The 15,895-nt window shown below is 39.9% G+C and overlaps 1 protein-coding gene across 1 annotated transcript in view; it reads left to right on the top strand.

Moving 5' to 3' along the window:
* The window catches only part of LOC144488376 (uncharacterized), a 32,981-nt gene extending 19,310 nt beyond the window's left edge, over nucleotides 1–13,671 (top strand). Inside the window, exons 4-7 of the mRNA XM_078206445.1 lie at nucleotides 933–1,016; nucleotides 7,587–7,710; nucleotides 11,705–11,795; nucleotides 12,763–13,671. Coding sequence (XP_078062571.1) covers nucleotides 933–1,016; nucleotides 7,587–7,710; nucleotides 11,705–11,795; nucleotides 12,763–12,840 — 377 coding nt within the window. The 3' untranslated portion in view covers nucleotides 12,841–13,671. The remainder of the gene's footprint in view (nucleotides 1–932; nucleotides 1,017–7,586; nucleotides 7,711–11,704; nucleotides 11,796–12,762) is intronic.
* Nucleotides 13,672–15,895: the final 2,224 nt, after the last annotated feature.

Raw genomic sequence — 15,895 nt, 5'->3', positions numbered from 1 at the left:
CTATCCCAGTGTTATTTGTAGGACCCTGCTGTGTGCAAATTGCTGCTGTATTTACCTACATAACAGTGAATGCAATCCCAATGTAATTCATGGAGATCTGAGGATATGATAGGCAATTCCCAAACTTTATTTCTTTGTTTCACTGGAAGTGTTTTTTTTGTTAAATATGATTTAAACACTGCAGTTTCAGCAGCAACAGGAATGACAAAGTTGCTCTAAAATCAAGAATGTGACTTTAAAACAAGTTGTTTGCGCAATAATCTCATGCACACGTAAATGATGCAAAGTCCCATTTAAATGCCATTCGCACTGAACATTTGCTCCATGTTCAGTAATGGTCCAGTAAATTTGTGGTAAAAGCACATCATTATTTTTTATGAGAATGCACGGACGTTGTGGGTGAAGCCTTTGCTCCTATTGTAGCCTATTGTTCATATTTACTGACACGAGAACATGGGTGTTAAAGATGCCAATCCTGAATATTAATATTAAATTTCCATTTGAGTATATTCATCGTCCATCCCCCACTCTATTGACTAACAGACCTGCTTTCATGTCGATGTAATTAATGGTGTGTGTCCGCACATGGAATTAACTTCAGACATCAAGTTTAAAGTGATTTAGCAGTGTAACAAGTTCCTTTTTAAAATAATCCTGTGACCTGCTGTTTTCTTCTCACTATTGAAAGAAAATGTTCAGTTCATGTTGGGTAACCAGTAAGCTGTTTATCTCTAAGAGCTTGAGTTAACTACTGCACTTTAAGTCTGCTTACTGTTAACTTCTTCATTCTTTTGTATGGCATTTTCAGTACATTATACAACTTGCACATACTGAGATTTTATAGATTGAATAGGATTTATGTTACAAATATTAACTTTTTAAAAATTTTCGATTTAATTTTAATGCTTGATTTACCTTGTTGAAACCTTTAGATTTACCCGTTGGCCCTTGCAGTTATCGATTAGAAGAATTGGCTTACACCAGAAGCGGTGACAAAGGCAACTCTGTCAATATAGGTAACTCAGTGTTTACATGATTAATTCTGACTGCTTTCATATACTTTTTTCTCAATGGTGATAATCATTTTCAATGATCACTTTTCTAACGTTGCAATTATTATTTTTTTTAAATAAAATTTATCTGTACTGCTATGTGGAATATGGCAGTAGTATTTGGCCATTTATAATAACCATGCCTGTCCTATTAAGACCAATATCCAAATACAAAGTTTGAAAGAGTGCAAATGCAGCTAATTGTAGTTAATACTTATTTGTAAATTTGTTGACTCCAGGCTAATTGTTAGATTTATTTCATTGATTATTGTTTTGCATTTGTAATTTGACATCTGGGGGTGAATTTTCCCATTCCACCCGCCACGGGAATCATAGAGGGCGAGGGGCATGGAAAGGTCCGTTGACCTTGGGTGGGATTTTCCGGTTTCAGGGCGAGCACAGCCGGAAAATCCCGCCCCTGGAGTGTTACAGGAGTGTAGTGGATACAAAACATGTATGTATGTTAATCTTGGCCATTGCTTTCTACCCTTGTTAAGGTTTATCTGGCCTTCAGTGCCATGCCATAGTTTTGCATCCTGGCTCGGCACCACCACTGTTCCCATCCCCTAACCCATGCTCTATTCACTCTGCAAGCCACCATCTTCAACTGTTTTCGGGTGGCTTTGCACCCCCCTCCCCAAGACTCCGTTATCCAATGCGTTGCCATCGCCCTATTCTGCTTATAATATTATGACAGGCCTTAGGCCACCAACCTCTTGAGCCCCACTTTCCGCCCCAGCATATATATCTTTACCCCAGCCTCTGCTTCCAGCCTTGGTTGCTGCCGCATTCTTTGTTGCTTGTACTTACTCCAATTAGGTATACTTTATTCACTGCTAAAGACGCAGTTTTCTCTACACTAGGGAAGTCAAAGACAGACGAGGTGATCGATCTGCAGAACTCCACCGTTTAGTTTGTAAGTGTAACCCCAGGCTTCCAGACCCTGTCATTTAAATTTACTATTCCATTCCACTCCGACCTCCTACAATATTGCAGTTAAACTTAACGTAAGCTCAATGAACAGCCCTTCATCTTTTGATGGGACACTTCCAGAATCTAGACTCAACTTTAAGTTCAGCAGATTCATAACATAAGTGCCCCCATTTTTTTCAGACAGTGTGTAGTGGTGAGATTCTGAGACACCTTCCTTAGACACATCTTTTGTTTCTTTATTTACACCACTCCCTTTGCTTGCACCATCATTCTCTTTGTCATTTCATTTCTCCTGTGTTCCCTTTACAACAGTCCACCATCCACCCCCAACCCCTTTCTCTTCCTCTGTACTTCCTTAAAACTGCTACATCTCTAACTTTTGCCCGTTCTGATTAAACATTAACTTTCTTTTGTTTCTCTCTCTCCAAAGCTGCTGCCTGATCTTCTGAGTATTCCCTGCATTTTCGGTTTTTAAATTTAGATTATAGTGACCTTGCTTTAAGGTAGATATGAGTGAAGAATAATTTATTTTTATCATTCTTCATTTGACTATCTTTCATATATCAATGCTGCAATCACAGAGTAGGATTTGTTCAACATTTAAATGAGTATTCTCATGGATTGTTCCTGTTTTGCCTAATTTTAAAGGCAGAAAGGAATGGTGTAATGTGAAGAGGTGGAAGGAGGGTGGAATTGCTGCATTGGAACAGTTTGGAAGATGTAAAAGGAATTTATCCCAAAATGTGTCACAGGCAGAATAAAAGATACACCCCAGTTTGGCTTACAAACCAAAGTTGTGAAAGGCATGAAGGAAAAGCAGAAAACAAACAAAATGTTCTAATATTCATGAAAGGAATATGCTGCAGAGATTGTGACAATGTTATTCTATTAGTGAAGACAGTGTGGTGTATCAGTTGATAATAAGTGACAGAAAATATAGCTCATCAGTAGTCTCTTCTAGTCGAAAAAGAGCCAAGGAGACATCACTAATTTATCAGTCCGTGTGTTCTCAGATTGAACTGCCAGCTAACTGCTGGCATGTTTTTAGTGAAGGCGGCATTTCCTCTCATGTGGGAGGGAGGATTATTTTCACAAATTAGTCAAAGGCTGTTCGTATTAAGGATAATCTAGCTGAAAAGTACACTTTTAATTTTATCCCCCAAATAGAATGAATGTTCCCTTAGTCTGCGTCTGAGTTGGCCATTTTGTCCCCAAAAGAACGGAGCTTTCAGTTGTTTAAAGATATTTCTCACAAATGTTGAAACTATTCACTACACACCAATCGGTGGTTCAGGGGACTGTCTACTGAACTTTCATCTCAACAATCTGCACAATTATTTAATACTAAATCTTATTTCATCAATGTACTTTAAGGTTCAATGTGAGGAGCATAAATTGGCAAAGCACAAATTACTGTACTTTATATTTAAAACTGATTTTTTCAGTCATCTGGGGTATATTGTGGGGGAATGTGAAATTATCCATTTTGCAGGAGGAATAAGAAAACAGAATATGTTTTTAAAAGGTGAGAGGCGAGTAAATGCTGGTATGAAGGGGGATTTGGGTTTCCTTGCACATGAACCACAAAAAGTTAACATTTTGATAAGAAAGCAAATGGTATGTTAGCTTTAATCCCAAGGGGATTTCTGAGTAGAAGAGTAAGTCTTGCTGCAATCATACAGGGCTTTAGCGAGACTATACTTGAAGTACTGTGAACAATTTTGGTCTCCATACCAATGGAGGGAAATACTTGCCTTGGAGGAGGTTCAACAAAGGCTCACTTGATTGATTTGTGGGATGAGAAGGTTCTCCAGTGAGAAGCTGTTAAGTAGAATGAGTCTTTACTCTCTAGCATTCTGAGATGTGATCTATTTGATTTGTATAACATTTTTACAGGAGTTGACAGAGTAGGTTCTGAGAGTCTGTTTTGCCTGGCTGGAGAGTTTAAAACTAAGGGTATAGTCTCAGGATAAGGGGTTGGCATTTAGGATTAAGATGAGGAAAGGTTTTCTTCACTCAGAGAAAGGTAAATCTTTGGAATTATTGCCCTATAGGACAGTGAATGCTTAGCCAATCGGTGTACATTATTCGTGACTGTGATTGACAGGTTTTTGGGCTACAAGAGAATTGTAGGAAGGTTACATCTTTTTATGGTTCTATGCTACAGGGCAATCGGCCAGATGCGGGAAAGTGGGATTAGAAAGAGCACCTGGGTGTCCTCAGACTGGCATAGACAAGATGGGCCGAATGGCCCCCTTTTGTGCTGTGCCTATCAAACCTGTTCTGCCATTCAATATGACCATGGCTGATCATCTGCCATGACTCCACTTTCCTGCCTGCTTCTCATATCCCTCAATTCCCTGAAAGACCAAAACTCTATCTCAGCCTTAAATATACTCAACAATGGAGCATCCACTACCCTCAAGGTAGACAATTCGAAAGATTCACCACCTGCAGTGAAGACATTTTAGTCCTAAATAATTGACCCTTTTATCCTGAGGTTGGGCCCTCACATTCTAGAATCCCCAGCCAGGGAAACATCCTCTGAGACTATCCTGTCAAGCCCTTTCAGAATTGTGCATATTTCAATTAGATCATCTCTCTTTCTAAACTCCATGGACTATAGATCCAATTTATTCAGCCTCTTATCCCAGGGACCAACTTTGCAAACCTAAAGCAAATATATCCTTCCTTAGATATATCCTTCCTTGGGTACGGAGACCAAAACTTGCACAGTATTCCAGGTGTGGACTCACAAATGCCCTGCACAATTGAGCAAGACTTCCTTATTCTTATGTTCCAATAGCCTTTCAATGAAGACCAACATGCCATTTGCCTTCCTAATTGCTTGCTTTACCTGCATGGTAACATGGATGTACTTATACAAGGAATACAAAGTCCATCTGAACACTGACATTTCAATGTTTCATACCTTCTAAAAATATTCTGCTTTTCTTATTACTACCTAAGTGAATAATCTCACACTTCTTCACATTATATTGCATCTGCCAGCTTGTTGCCCATTAATTCAGTCCATATCTCTTTGTAACCTCCTTTTGTCCTCCTCTGAGCTTTGTATCGTCAACAAGCTTGGATGCACTTCTTGGTTTCTTCCACCATCATTAATATAAATTGCCAATAGCTGTGGCTACAGCACCGATCCTTGCAGCACTCCACTGACAACCTGCCAAATTGAAAATACCCATTTATGTCTACTCTTCCTGCCTGATAACCAATCCTCTCTTCATGCTAATATTATCCTCAACTCCACAAGACTTTATTATTCATAATAACCTATGTGTGGCATCTTATTGAATGCCTTTTGGAAATCCAAGTACATTAGATCCACTGGATGTAGGAGATGATCCCAGCCTTACTGAATGGTGGAGCAGGTTTGAGAGGCTTTATGGCCTACTCCTACCTCTGTTTCCTCTGTTTTTATAAATAGTTGTGCATTACTCCCTCAAAGGCTTGCTGGTAATACTCCTATCAGAAGAATGTATATTTGTAATCTGTGATATGTTTTCTTCATGTTCAGTTTACCTCGGCAATTGTCGCATTTGCATTTCTTCAAGATGCTGGAAACCACCATTCACCTCTTAATCTACTTTCAAACCATAACACCAAACTGCCTGTGAACATCTAAAAATATGAATTAGTATACTCAAAGAGAACAGGCTATGGTTCAATGGAGAATTTGTAAAATGTAACACTCATGCAGTATGGCCTGTTCCTTAAGACTAGAGCTGAGGCAGTGAGGTACACTGGGGTAAAGTAAAGAAATTTACTTTGCCTCTAACCAAGCTATATCTAATTATTGACATTCTGCATACTAGATGATTAACGACAACTAACATCTCAGCTTGATGAGTACAAAATATCCTCTTTTAATATAGCCTGTAGGACTGTTGATTGTCATTCCTTTCTGGAGCACAACAAATGTTTTGCTTTTTTTTCACCAAGGGCCCTGTACCTGGGTCATGCCTGCAATCAAATGACAGACAGTCACATACAAACATACAGATTAGAAGCAGGAGTGGGTCACTCGGCCCCTCGAACCTGCTCCACTAATCAATAAAATCATGGCTGATCTGATTGTAACCTCAACCCCACATTCCTGCCTGTCTGATAACCTTTCACCCCCTTGGTTAATCAAGAATCTGTCTAGCTCTGCCTTAAAAACATTCAAAGACTGTGCCTTCACTGCCTTTTTGAGGAAGAGAGTTCCAGAGACTCATAACACTCAGAGAAAATATTTCTCCTCATCACTGTCTTAAAACGAGCGACTCCTTATTTTTAAACAGTGACCCCTAGCTCTAGATTCTCCAACAAGAGGAAACATCCTCTCCACATCCAGCCTGTCAATATCCCTCAAGATTTTAAAGGTTTTTTGATCAAGTTGCCTCTTGCTCTTCTAAACTCTAGTGGATACAAATCTAACCCCTCCAACCTTTCCTCATAAGACAACCCACCCATTTCTGGTATTAGTCTAGTAAACTTTCTCTAAACTGCTTCGAACGCAATTACATCCTTCCTTCAATAAGAAGTTCAATACTGTACACAATACTCCAAATGTGATCTCACCAAGCCCTGTACAACTGAAGCACGATGTGGAGATGCCAGCGTTGGACTGGGGTAGGCACAGTAAGAAGTCTCTCAACACCATGTTAAAGTCCAACAGGTTTATTTGGTAGCACGAGCATTCGGAGCGCTGCCCCTTCAACAGGTGAGTGATAATCACTCACTTGATGAAGGAGCAGCACTCCAAAAGCTCGTGCCTTTTGTGATTCACGCACTAGGACACCCAGATCCCTCTGCACCCTCTCACTATTTAGATAATAAGCTTATTTTTATTCATCATGCCAAAATGGACAGTTTCACATTTGCCCACTTTATACTCCATTTGCCAGATTTTTACCTACTCAGCTAACCTATCTATGTCCCTTTTGTAGCCTCATTATGTTCTCTTCACAATTTACTTTCCTACCCATCTTTGTGTCGTCAGGAAATTTAGCAACCTTACCTTCAATCTCTTCATCTAAGTCATTTATAGAAGTTGTAAAAGGTTGAGACCCCAGCATTGATCCCTGTGGCACACCATTTGCCACATCCTGCCAACCACAAAAAATCCATTTATACCTACTCTCTGTTTCCTATTAGTTAGCCAATCTTCAATCCATGCCAGGTGCTAGCTCTGTCAATGCATTGAGATCGCTCAAATGCTGAAAATGGTTACATTGACTTCCTTTAATATTTTGGGTATAAGAATTTCCTAAATTAATGGCTGCATTATAAATTAGATCCAATAGTGGTCTACTTTTGAAATTGTGATCTGTGTTCTCCTGACCCTATGCAACATCTCCTCAGCAAAATCCTTGGAAAGTTGTGGCAGACAAATTAGTGTGAAAATGCAAACAGTTTTGAATATTAACAAAAAGCAACAGCTAGACTTTACAACAATAGACATTAAAAAATGTGTGTCCTGATTAGCTGAATAGTCTGCATTCCCTGAGCATTCATTTTTATTTCATTCATAATCACCTGAGACACTTAGTGCAGGTTTTATTTTATTTGCTTTCATTGTCTACACTGTACAACTAGGAGTCATAGCTCGGCACCCTCTCTATTATCCTTACCTACGGAAAGCTGTGACTGCTAAGGCTGTGGAAGAATATTTCAAGCACCTCATACAAAACGAAGATTCTAACAGGAGGATGGTAACCAGGTATGTGTTTTGTCTTATAATTGTCCTTATTCTAAGTAATAATGAAAAAAATGCCATGCAAGATAAAATGAGATAGAGGTTGGATAAATCTTCAGTCTGCCAATTATGAACAGCAGCTTACTAAACAACCAAGGGATACAGTTAAATCCAATGGCTCAAGCAATATAATCATAAATAGAAACAAGTCATCAGTGCCCTTGTAAGAGGGATCTGGGCTGTGGCTGGGACTCTGAATGCCATTGTTCCTGCTTACTTAGCCTCACAGATGACAAGGGTAGAATTGGAAGCACGTATGCCTGTTGAGGCTAAGTATACCATCCGGGCAGCAGATGGGATCCATTTTGTAGACCCAGTTGGGATTGTAGCCTGAACGCCCAAAGAAATTAGAAATTATAGGCATTAAAAATAAATTAGACATATTCATCCTTTACAAAGGAGTCTAAATTGAATTTCCTTCCAGTGAGGGACTGATGTGGATTGCCATAACCCCACTTTGAACCAGCAGTCTGCATCAGATATTCCACATGTGGCTTGGGCATCTTGTAGTGGTATTGCAATGAAACAAATCTCCTCCTGACCCAGTGAACTTTGTCCGAATCAGTGATGGAGTTCCTGAAGAGGCACATACTAACACCCATTACACTTAAGCTTGGCAATATTCTAACACCTTCCTCAACCTCCAAAACAGAATTTTGAAACTCTTTTTTTCTGCAGTCTCCGGTCCACCTGCATGACATGAAGCTGGTCTCTCTGCCAGTGATATAATCAAAGTTTAATGTGCATTAATGAGAGGATTTCTAAAACATCTTGTAATTGAGGCCTAAAATAATTAGGAGCAGACGGCTTTGCAAATGACCTGCCAGTATCTGTAAATGTTACTCTAAACACAGTACAGGAAAGAATGAAACACATTTTTGTGTGGGAGGAAAATGGAATGGCAGGGATTCTTATAAATTAAAGAAAACAAGAGCTTAACACACATGAGATGAAATTGAAGTCCTTCCACCAGGGTAAGGCCTCAGTGAAAAATCCAGATGGTAGACATCCAAGCTTCAACTTGTCTGAATGGTAATAAATGTTACTGATCAGGTACCCATCGGCACAGTTGCCTCAATGCCCTTGTTGAAAGGGCTTGTGCTGCAGTCATATTCCAAATTCAAATTGAATTTGAACAATGAATCCCTTAGTCAATGTAATTTTTGAGCATTTAAGCTAAATATAACCAAATAGAATGTGAATAAAAACCTACTGTTTTCATTGTTACTTAAATTCCACAGTATAGATTATTAAAACTAGTTATTTTTAACAATGTTTTATATTAAACTACATGAATTCGTTTGAAAAATAGTTTAGCAAATTACATGCAATTATACTGCTGAAAATTCCTTTTGAATATTAGCATCAAGAAAATGCAGGGAACTATTCCATAGAAATTATTTTAAATGCTATGCCTGGTGAAAGAATAATATTCTTTACCAGCCGCACTCGAGGCTAAAACTGAAAGCTTGATGAAGTGTTTGGATTAGAACTCCGTTCTACCATGTAGAATTCATACGAATAAGCAAGCACATGCATGACTCTGACACTAGACCACAAATTATTTCCAAATAATCTTGGTGATGCAAATAATATTTTACTGCTCATCAGGAAACAATTAACTAAATTAGCCTGCATGTTTATGCCTGCAATTCTGGCATGCATTATGCTAAAGTTAAAGTTTATTTATTAGTCACAAGTAAGGTTTGCATTAACACTGCAAAGACGTTACTATGGTCAGGTTGGTATCATTGTTAACATATCAATGCCATGACTTGTATTGACAACGTTAGATGATACACCTTGTAAATATCCACACTTTTATGTGTCATTTTAACCATTCGAGGATTTGCTTGGGCCTAGAGGAAGAAACCTGTCGCCCTTGCCTAGTTTAACTAGTATGTACCTCTGGCTCCATATCAACTGCTGTCTGAAGTCAAATCACATATTTCTATCAAACCTCAATACTGCACTAGTTCAAGAAGTGGAGATGCCGGCGTTGGACTGGGGTAAACACAGTAAGAAGTTCAACAACACCATGTTAAAGTCCAACAGGTTTATTTGGTAGCAAAAGCCACGAGCTTTCGAAGCCTTAAGCTCCTTCTTCAGGTGAGTGGGAACTCTGTTCACAAACAGGCATATAAAGTCTTTATATGCCCTGTTTGTGAACAGAGTTCCCACTCACCTGAAGAAGGAGCTTAAGACTCTGAAAGCTTGTGGCTTTTGCTACCAAATAAATCTGTTGGACTTTAACCTGGTGTTAAACTTCTTACCAGTTCAAGAAGGCAGACTTCTGGGGGGAATGAGGGACGGACAATAAATGCCAGTCTTAGCAGCAATGCATTTCAAATGCTTGTTCCAAATTGAGCTTACAATGGCATCTTTGACATGAAGTTATGCTATTAAAATTAGGTTCTGCCCTAGTTACTAAAGTTTCAGTGGCATTAGTTGCTTCCTGAAATGCCCTCCCCCGCCCCCACCTTGATGTTTGTGTGAAGTAAGTTCATATTACCCAATATTGGTCACACCACCTCAAAAGTCAATATTGGGTAATATTAATATCCCCTATTTGTGATCTGAACCTGATCTTTGTTTCTTTCAAGTGGCCCCATGTGCCTTTCCTGAAGGCAGACCAGGAAAATATTTAAGTAACAAATGAAAACATGCTGAACATTAACTGACCAGACTTAAGACAGAAAATGCTGGAAAATCTCAGAAGGTCTGATAGCATCTGTGGAGTGGGAATAGAGTTAACATTTCAAGTCTGGGTGACCCTTCGTCAGAGCTGAAGACAAAGGAAATGGGATGAGATTTATACAGTTGTGGTGAGGGGGGAGTGTAATTGAAAAACTGACAAAGGGAATGTAAACGGTGGTGATTGTGGCTGAGAAGGCCCATGAAGAGATCGGAATGTATAAATGGCAAAACAAAGGTGCAAAGTGTCAAACCTAAGACATGTAGCAGATGGCCTGAGTGGGCTGGGGGAAGGAGGAAACAAGATGGAAAGTGAGATTTTTTAAAAAGTGGACAAATTAAAGTTGGACAAATTGAAATGCAAATTTCAAAAACATGTATAGAATAATATAAATAAATAAATAGCAATAAAATAAAATAAATGGAGTAAAAGTGGAAGGGAGAGTTCATGCTCTGAAGTTGTTGAACCCAATCTTCAGTCCGGAAGGCTGCAAAGTGCCTAATTGGAAGATGAGGTGCTGTTCCTCCAGTTTGCGTTAGACTTCATTGGAACATTGCAAGAGGCTAAGGACAGACATGTGGACATGAGAGGAGGGTGGTGTGTTGAAATGGCTATTTGAAATCTGCCATTTCAACACACGACCCTGCTCTCATGTCCACATGTGTGTCTTTGGCCTGTTGCAATGTTTCAATGAAGTTGAACGCAAACTGGAGGAACAGCATCTCATCTTCCAATTAGGCACTTTGCAGCCTTCCGGACTGAACATTGGGTTCAACAACCTTAATGTTGTAATAGCTGAGCACAGTGAACAGTGTCATAGAGTCATCGAGCAATACAGCACGGAAACAGGCCTGTGGTTGGCACTTTGAAATTCTGCTGGCTGTGCGTTGTGGTTCCATCAAACCAGCCTATTAGTTGCCGTATTACTTCATCCTAAACTATGTGTGACCAATTGTCTCCCTGTAATGGGGAGAAATGCCCATGGTCCTTAGTGGACAGTGACTAATTACACACCGATCAGAAACTAAGGAAAAGAGTATTGCTGAAGACAGAATCTGTGCTGGCAGGCTTGAAATGTGGCAGACTGCAGCTCTGAGTCAGATCCCATATAATTAGATAGAAATACCGTCACAAGGGACTTCAAACGATTGAGCTAAGCTCCCAGTTTGATGATTCACTGTTACAATCACTTACAGTAATTTTATTCTAGCATAAGCACTGGTGGCTTTGGACATGTTTCAGCAATGTTTGCTTTGTTCCCAGATTTGACCTTCCGGGAATCCAGGGATTAAATTTCGTGCTGAGGAATTCTTTGGGTGGTGGGGGCATCGCATCTTTAAGGAGTGACCCGCAGGTATAAAAACCAGTTTACTCACTAGTCTGTGCTTGGTGCTTTGAGAATATGTCACTCAATGATCTGGGATCTCGGCCTTTTGGCTAAGATCAAGCGTGAGACCAGGTGTAATGCCTGTTCTTGTCAGCTTGGATCTCGTATCTTTGTGGGGACCGCGAATTGGATTCAATTTGAATTTGATTTCTGGAGCAAGCAAGGAGACGGATTATGGGTTTGCCCTGTCCACTTGCGCATTGGCTGTGTAACTTTGAGAAAGGAATATTTTTATTAAAAAAACAATTGGTAGTTGCAGAAAAGGCGAGACAAAATCTGCTGTTTATACAGCAACACAAGAGTCCAAGAAATAACTGAAATGTTTGAATGTGTTTTCTCAGCACTTGGTGATGGAACTGTAACACATGATTGTAGTATTTGTTAAATGAATACTGCCTTGAGAGAACATGTACATTTGTAGTGCCCTTTTGCCCTGTAACTCTCATTTCTACTATTCCAACTCTGTATCCAGTTCTGATAACACTTAGATCCAAAAACCAGGATTTGAAAGCTATTTCTTTCTTGCCAGTGCCGTGCAAATATCTTGTTTGATGTATTGAAACGTGAACTGCTTTGGCTAAAATAGTTGCTAGAAATATGAATAGATGACTTTTCCGGATGCTGACAACAAAGTCATGTTTTAGAGTTAATTAACGGTTTAAGGGGACTGATATGGTAAACCCATATCATAGTAAACCTATACTATACCTGTACCATACCTAATATTGCCATGTCACTACCGTGAGTGACCAAAACACTTAGCAGAATCACCAGGCACTTAACTATTAAAATCTGATTGTGGTTTGAGCAGTGCTCACTGCAGTACAACTTCCTCCAAACCTACATACTGCATCTGAAACTGATTTTTATTAAATACAATTCTAAAGCGGATTGGTTTAAAAACTTTAATGCACTGGCACTTTTTTTTTTACAGGGCAAAGCGTATGGACAGATGCTATTGGACTTTCAACTGAAACACCTCCCCAATCTGAAGACTCTGATAGAGGAATAGCGGAGATGGAGGGTGTCGGGGTGTGCAGATCCAGCCTCGATTACGCAGTGCTATTGGCTGGTACACCTCCCAACTCCAAAGAAAGATGTCCTAACAGTGCTTCCTTCTGCACATTGGAAATACCACACAGGAACCACAAGAAATTAAAACCACTATACATGTCACTTTTAAAGCATTTTTTATCTACCTTGGCACTTGGCTAAACATTGTTAGCTTATAATTGAGAGCACATTTTATGTCATTTAATTCAATATAATGAATCCACTAATTTATATCAGTGTTTGTCCACTGTAGTCGAATTTGCATATTACTAATCCAGCATTACCTTATGTGATTGTCAGAAACCGTCCACATATGTTACCATTGAATGTTAGGCATATTTAACGAGGCAGACAGGCTGTGGGCCTCCTATTTCCTGTAACTGACCTTTCAATTGCAGTGCATGTCAAATGTTATTAATTAACTTTAACTAAATAACTGATGGGAAGTTGCAAAGTGCCCCAAGAAAGACACAAAGCTGTTCACGCTGTTAGCACGCTGCTAATGATATTGTTGAACCGTTTGGTCTTAGTTTGGCCAGTCCAGCTGTAACAGGTCCCAACGTGGAGTCAGTGAAACGTTCATTTTAAAGCAGACAACTTCCTCTGGTATCCGGGATGTAGCTTCATTCTTTGGCACCCTGAAACAGACAGTGGATGTTACATTTAATCAATGTATCAGTTTGCTGCGGAACTCCATTCAAGCAAGTGTTTGACTGAATCAATGAAGTGACATTCGAAGTTAAATTCAATATACTGTAAATAGACATATCATAAATGTGATTTCAACTGTACCAGACCAATTACTTCACTGTTTTACTAATTCCCACTTTGTTGTGAACTTTAAATTTAGGGCAAAATGATCTGAAATTGGGGATAAAGGACTGAATTTATAAAGTCACAATCCATTGGCGATAGGTGAATCTGAAATGATGGAGATGAATGACAGGTTTTCCAGTACAGGCATGGTTTCTGATAATGGTAACACTAGGCTCGTTTCTACAGGACAAAGTAGGATCTCGGTGCTGTTAGACGCAATGATAGACCATGTTGATTCACAGTTTACAGTTATACTTTGCAGTTGTCCATTAAACCACTTCTCCAAAAACTTATAAACTTGTTTGAAGCGAAACTAATCTGACCAAGTTTCATAGAAACCCTACAGTGCGGAAGGAGGCCATTCGGCCCATCGAGTCTGCACCAACCACAATCCCACCCAGGCCCTATCCCCACATATTTACCCGCTAATCCCTCTAACCTACACATCCCAGGACTCTAAGGGGCAATTTTTAACCTGGCCAATCAACCTAACCCGCACATCTTTGGACTGCGGGAGGAAACCGGAGCACCCGGAGGAAACCCACGCAGACACGAGGAGAATGTGCAAACTCCACACAGACAGTGACCCGAGCCGGGAATCGAACCCGGGACCCTGGAGCTGTGAAGCAGCAGTGCTAACCACTGTGCTACGATATCCGGGATCCGCAGTATTTTGGTGTCTTTTTGAAAAGATACAATTTATTCATAAAATATCTGAAAGAACATTACAAACATTTCACAATGACCATCACACAAAGTGCAATAACTGTCTAAATTGAACTAAATCCACTTTGCTTTTCCATGCTGCAGTCTGGTCCTTACAAATGGGCTATATTTTTGTCAGCTTCAGCTTTGACTTGATGATTGATGTTCTGGTAAATGTAGGTGGTTGTGATGTGATTAAGTCTGTAATGCAACGAGCTACAATTTCAACCAGTGCTTTCAGTGGAATTTGCTGCTGTTGGAACTTCAGCCCCTCATACAGCTTGACATTTGCTAAATTGAGGCTGAGCCTCCTTTCTGGGTACTTGTGACAAAGCCTGTTGGTAACCTGGATGCCCAGAAACAAATGGACAGTCCTGCTCCTCTGCTATGTTACTCCAGTCCCCAGAAAATACAGACTTTGCAAAGCGTACTTGGCCAGAGTTCATACACTGACCGATTCCAATCTAAAATGTAATTGGCTCCTACTTAGGTCATAAGACCCCGATTTGAATCTTAAAGGGGAGAACCTGAAAAAGTGCAGGCACTTTGATGTCTGGTGAGAGGCTCTTCAAGCCTGGGGCAGCACGGTGGTAAACAGAAACTTGATGTCTGTGTCGATATGCGCGATCTTCTTGCCAACGCCGGCATCTCCACAGCAGCACGGTGGCACAGTGGTTAGCACTGCTGCCCCACAGCACCAAGGATACGGTTCAATTCTAGCCTCGGCTGACTGTGTAGCGTCTGCATGTTCTCCAGTGTCTGAGTGGGTTTCCTCCGGGTGCTCCAGTTTCCCCCCACAATCCGAAAGACGTGCATTGACCCGAACAGGCACCGGAGTGTGACGACTAGGGGAATTTCACAGTAACTTCGCTGCAGGGTTAATGTCAGCCTCCCTGTGACATTAATAAATAAACTTAGAGAACTGGTTGGATTAGCAGTGTTTGCGGCTGTTGAGGTGACGATCACATTACCATCCTATTCAACCCGGCCAGTCTGCCTGCTTTCTACAATGTCTTTCTTTTAGCAATCAGAAGCTCGCAAAACGGCGGAGATCATTAGTTTGCTTCATCGTTCAACTTTTTATAAATCGAACTAACAAGCAAGAAAATCGCACTGACTCAGTTTAATATTTCTGTTCAATATGTTTGAAATTTATAGAGTATGAAACAATTGATTACAGATGTGCCACACAAGTTTATGGATCAAGGAAATAAACTTTACTAAACTACTTTTTTTGAAATTTATTCTCGAGTTTCCTTTAAAGATAAACATTCTTTAGGGACACAATCTACAATTTAAAGCCATTGCTTACATAAGTGAAGTTAAATCAATTACACATTTAAAATCGGAAGTCGATAGATTTCCGTTAACAAAGATATTGAGGAATATTAAACAAAGTTAAACCACAGATCAGCCAGAATTCACAATGGTACAGCAGACTCCAGGGCCTCCTCCATCATCTGGACCCTGGGAAATTATACACCCTTCACAGA

This window comes from Mustelus asterias, unplaced genomic scaffold, assembly GCF_964213995.1.
Source record: "Mustelus asterias unplaced genomic scaffold, sMusAst1.hap1.1 HAP1_SCAFFOLD_1500, whole genome shotgun sequence".
Lineage (NCBI taxonomy): Eukaryota > Metazoa > Chordata > Chondrichthyes > Carcharhiniformes > Triakidae > Mustelus > Mustelus asterias.
Note: the sequence above shows the minus strand (reverse complement) of the source record. Positions and strands in the feature narration are given on the sequence as shown.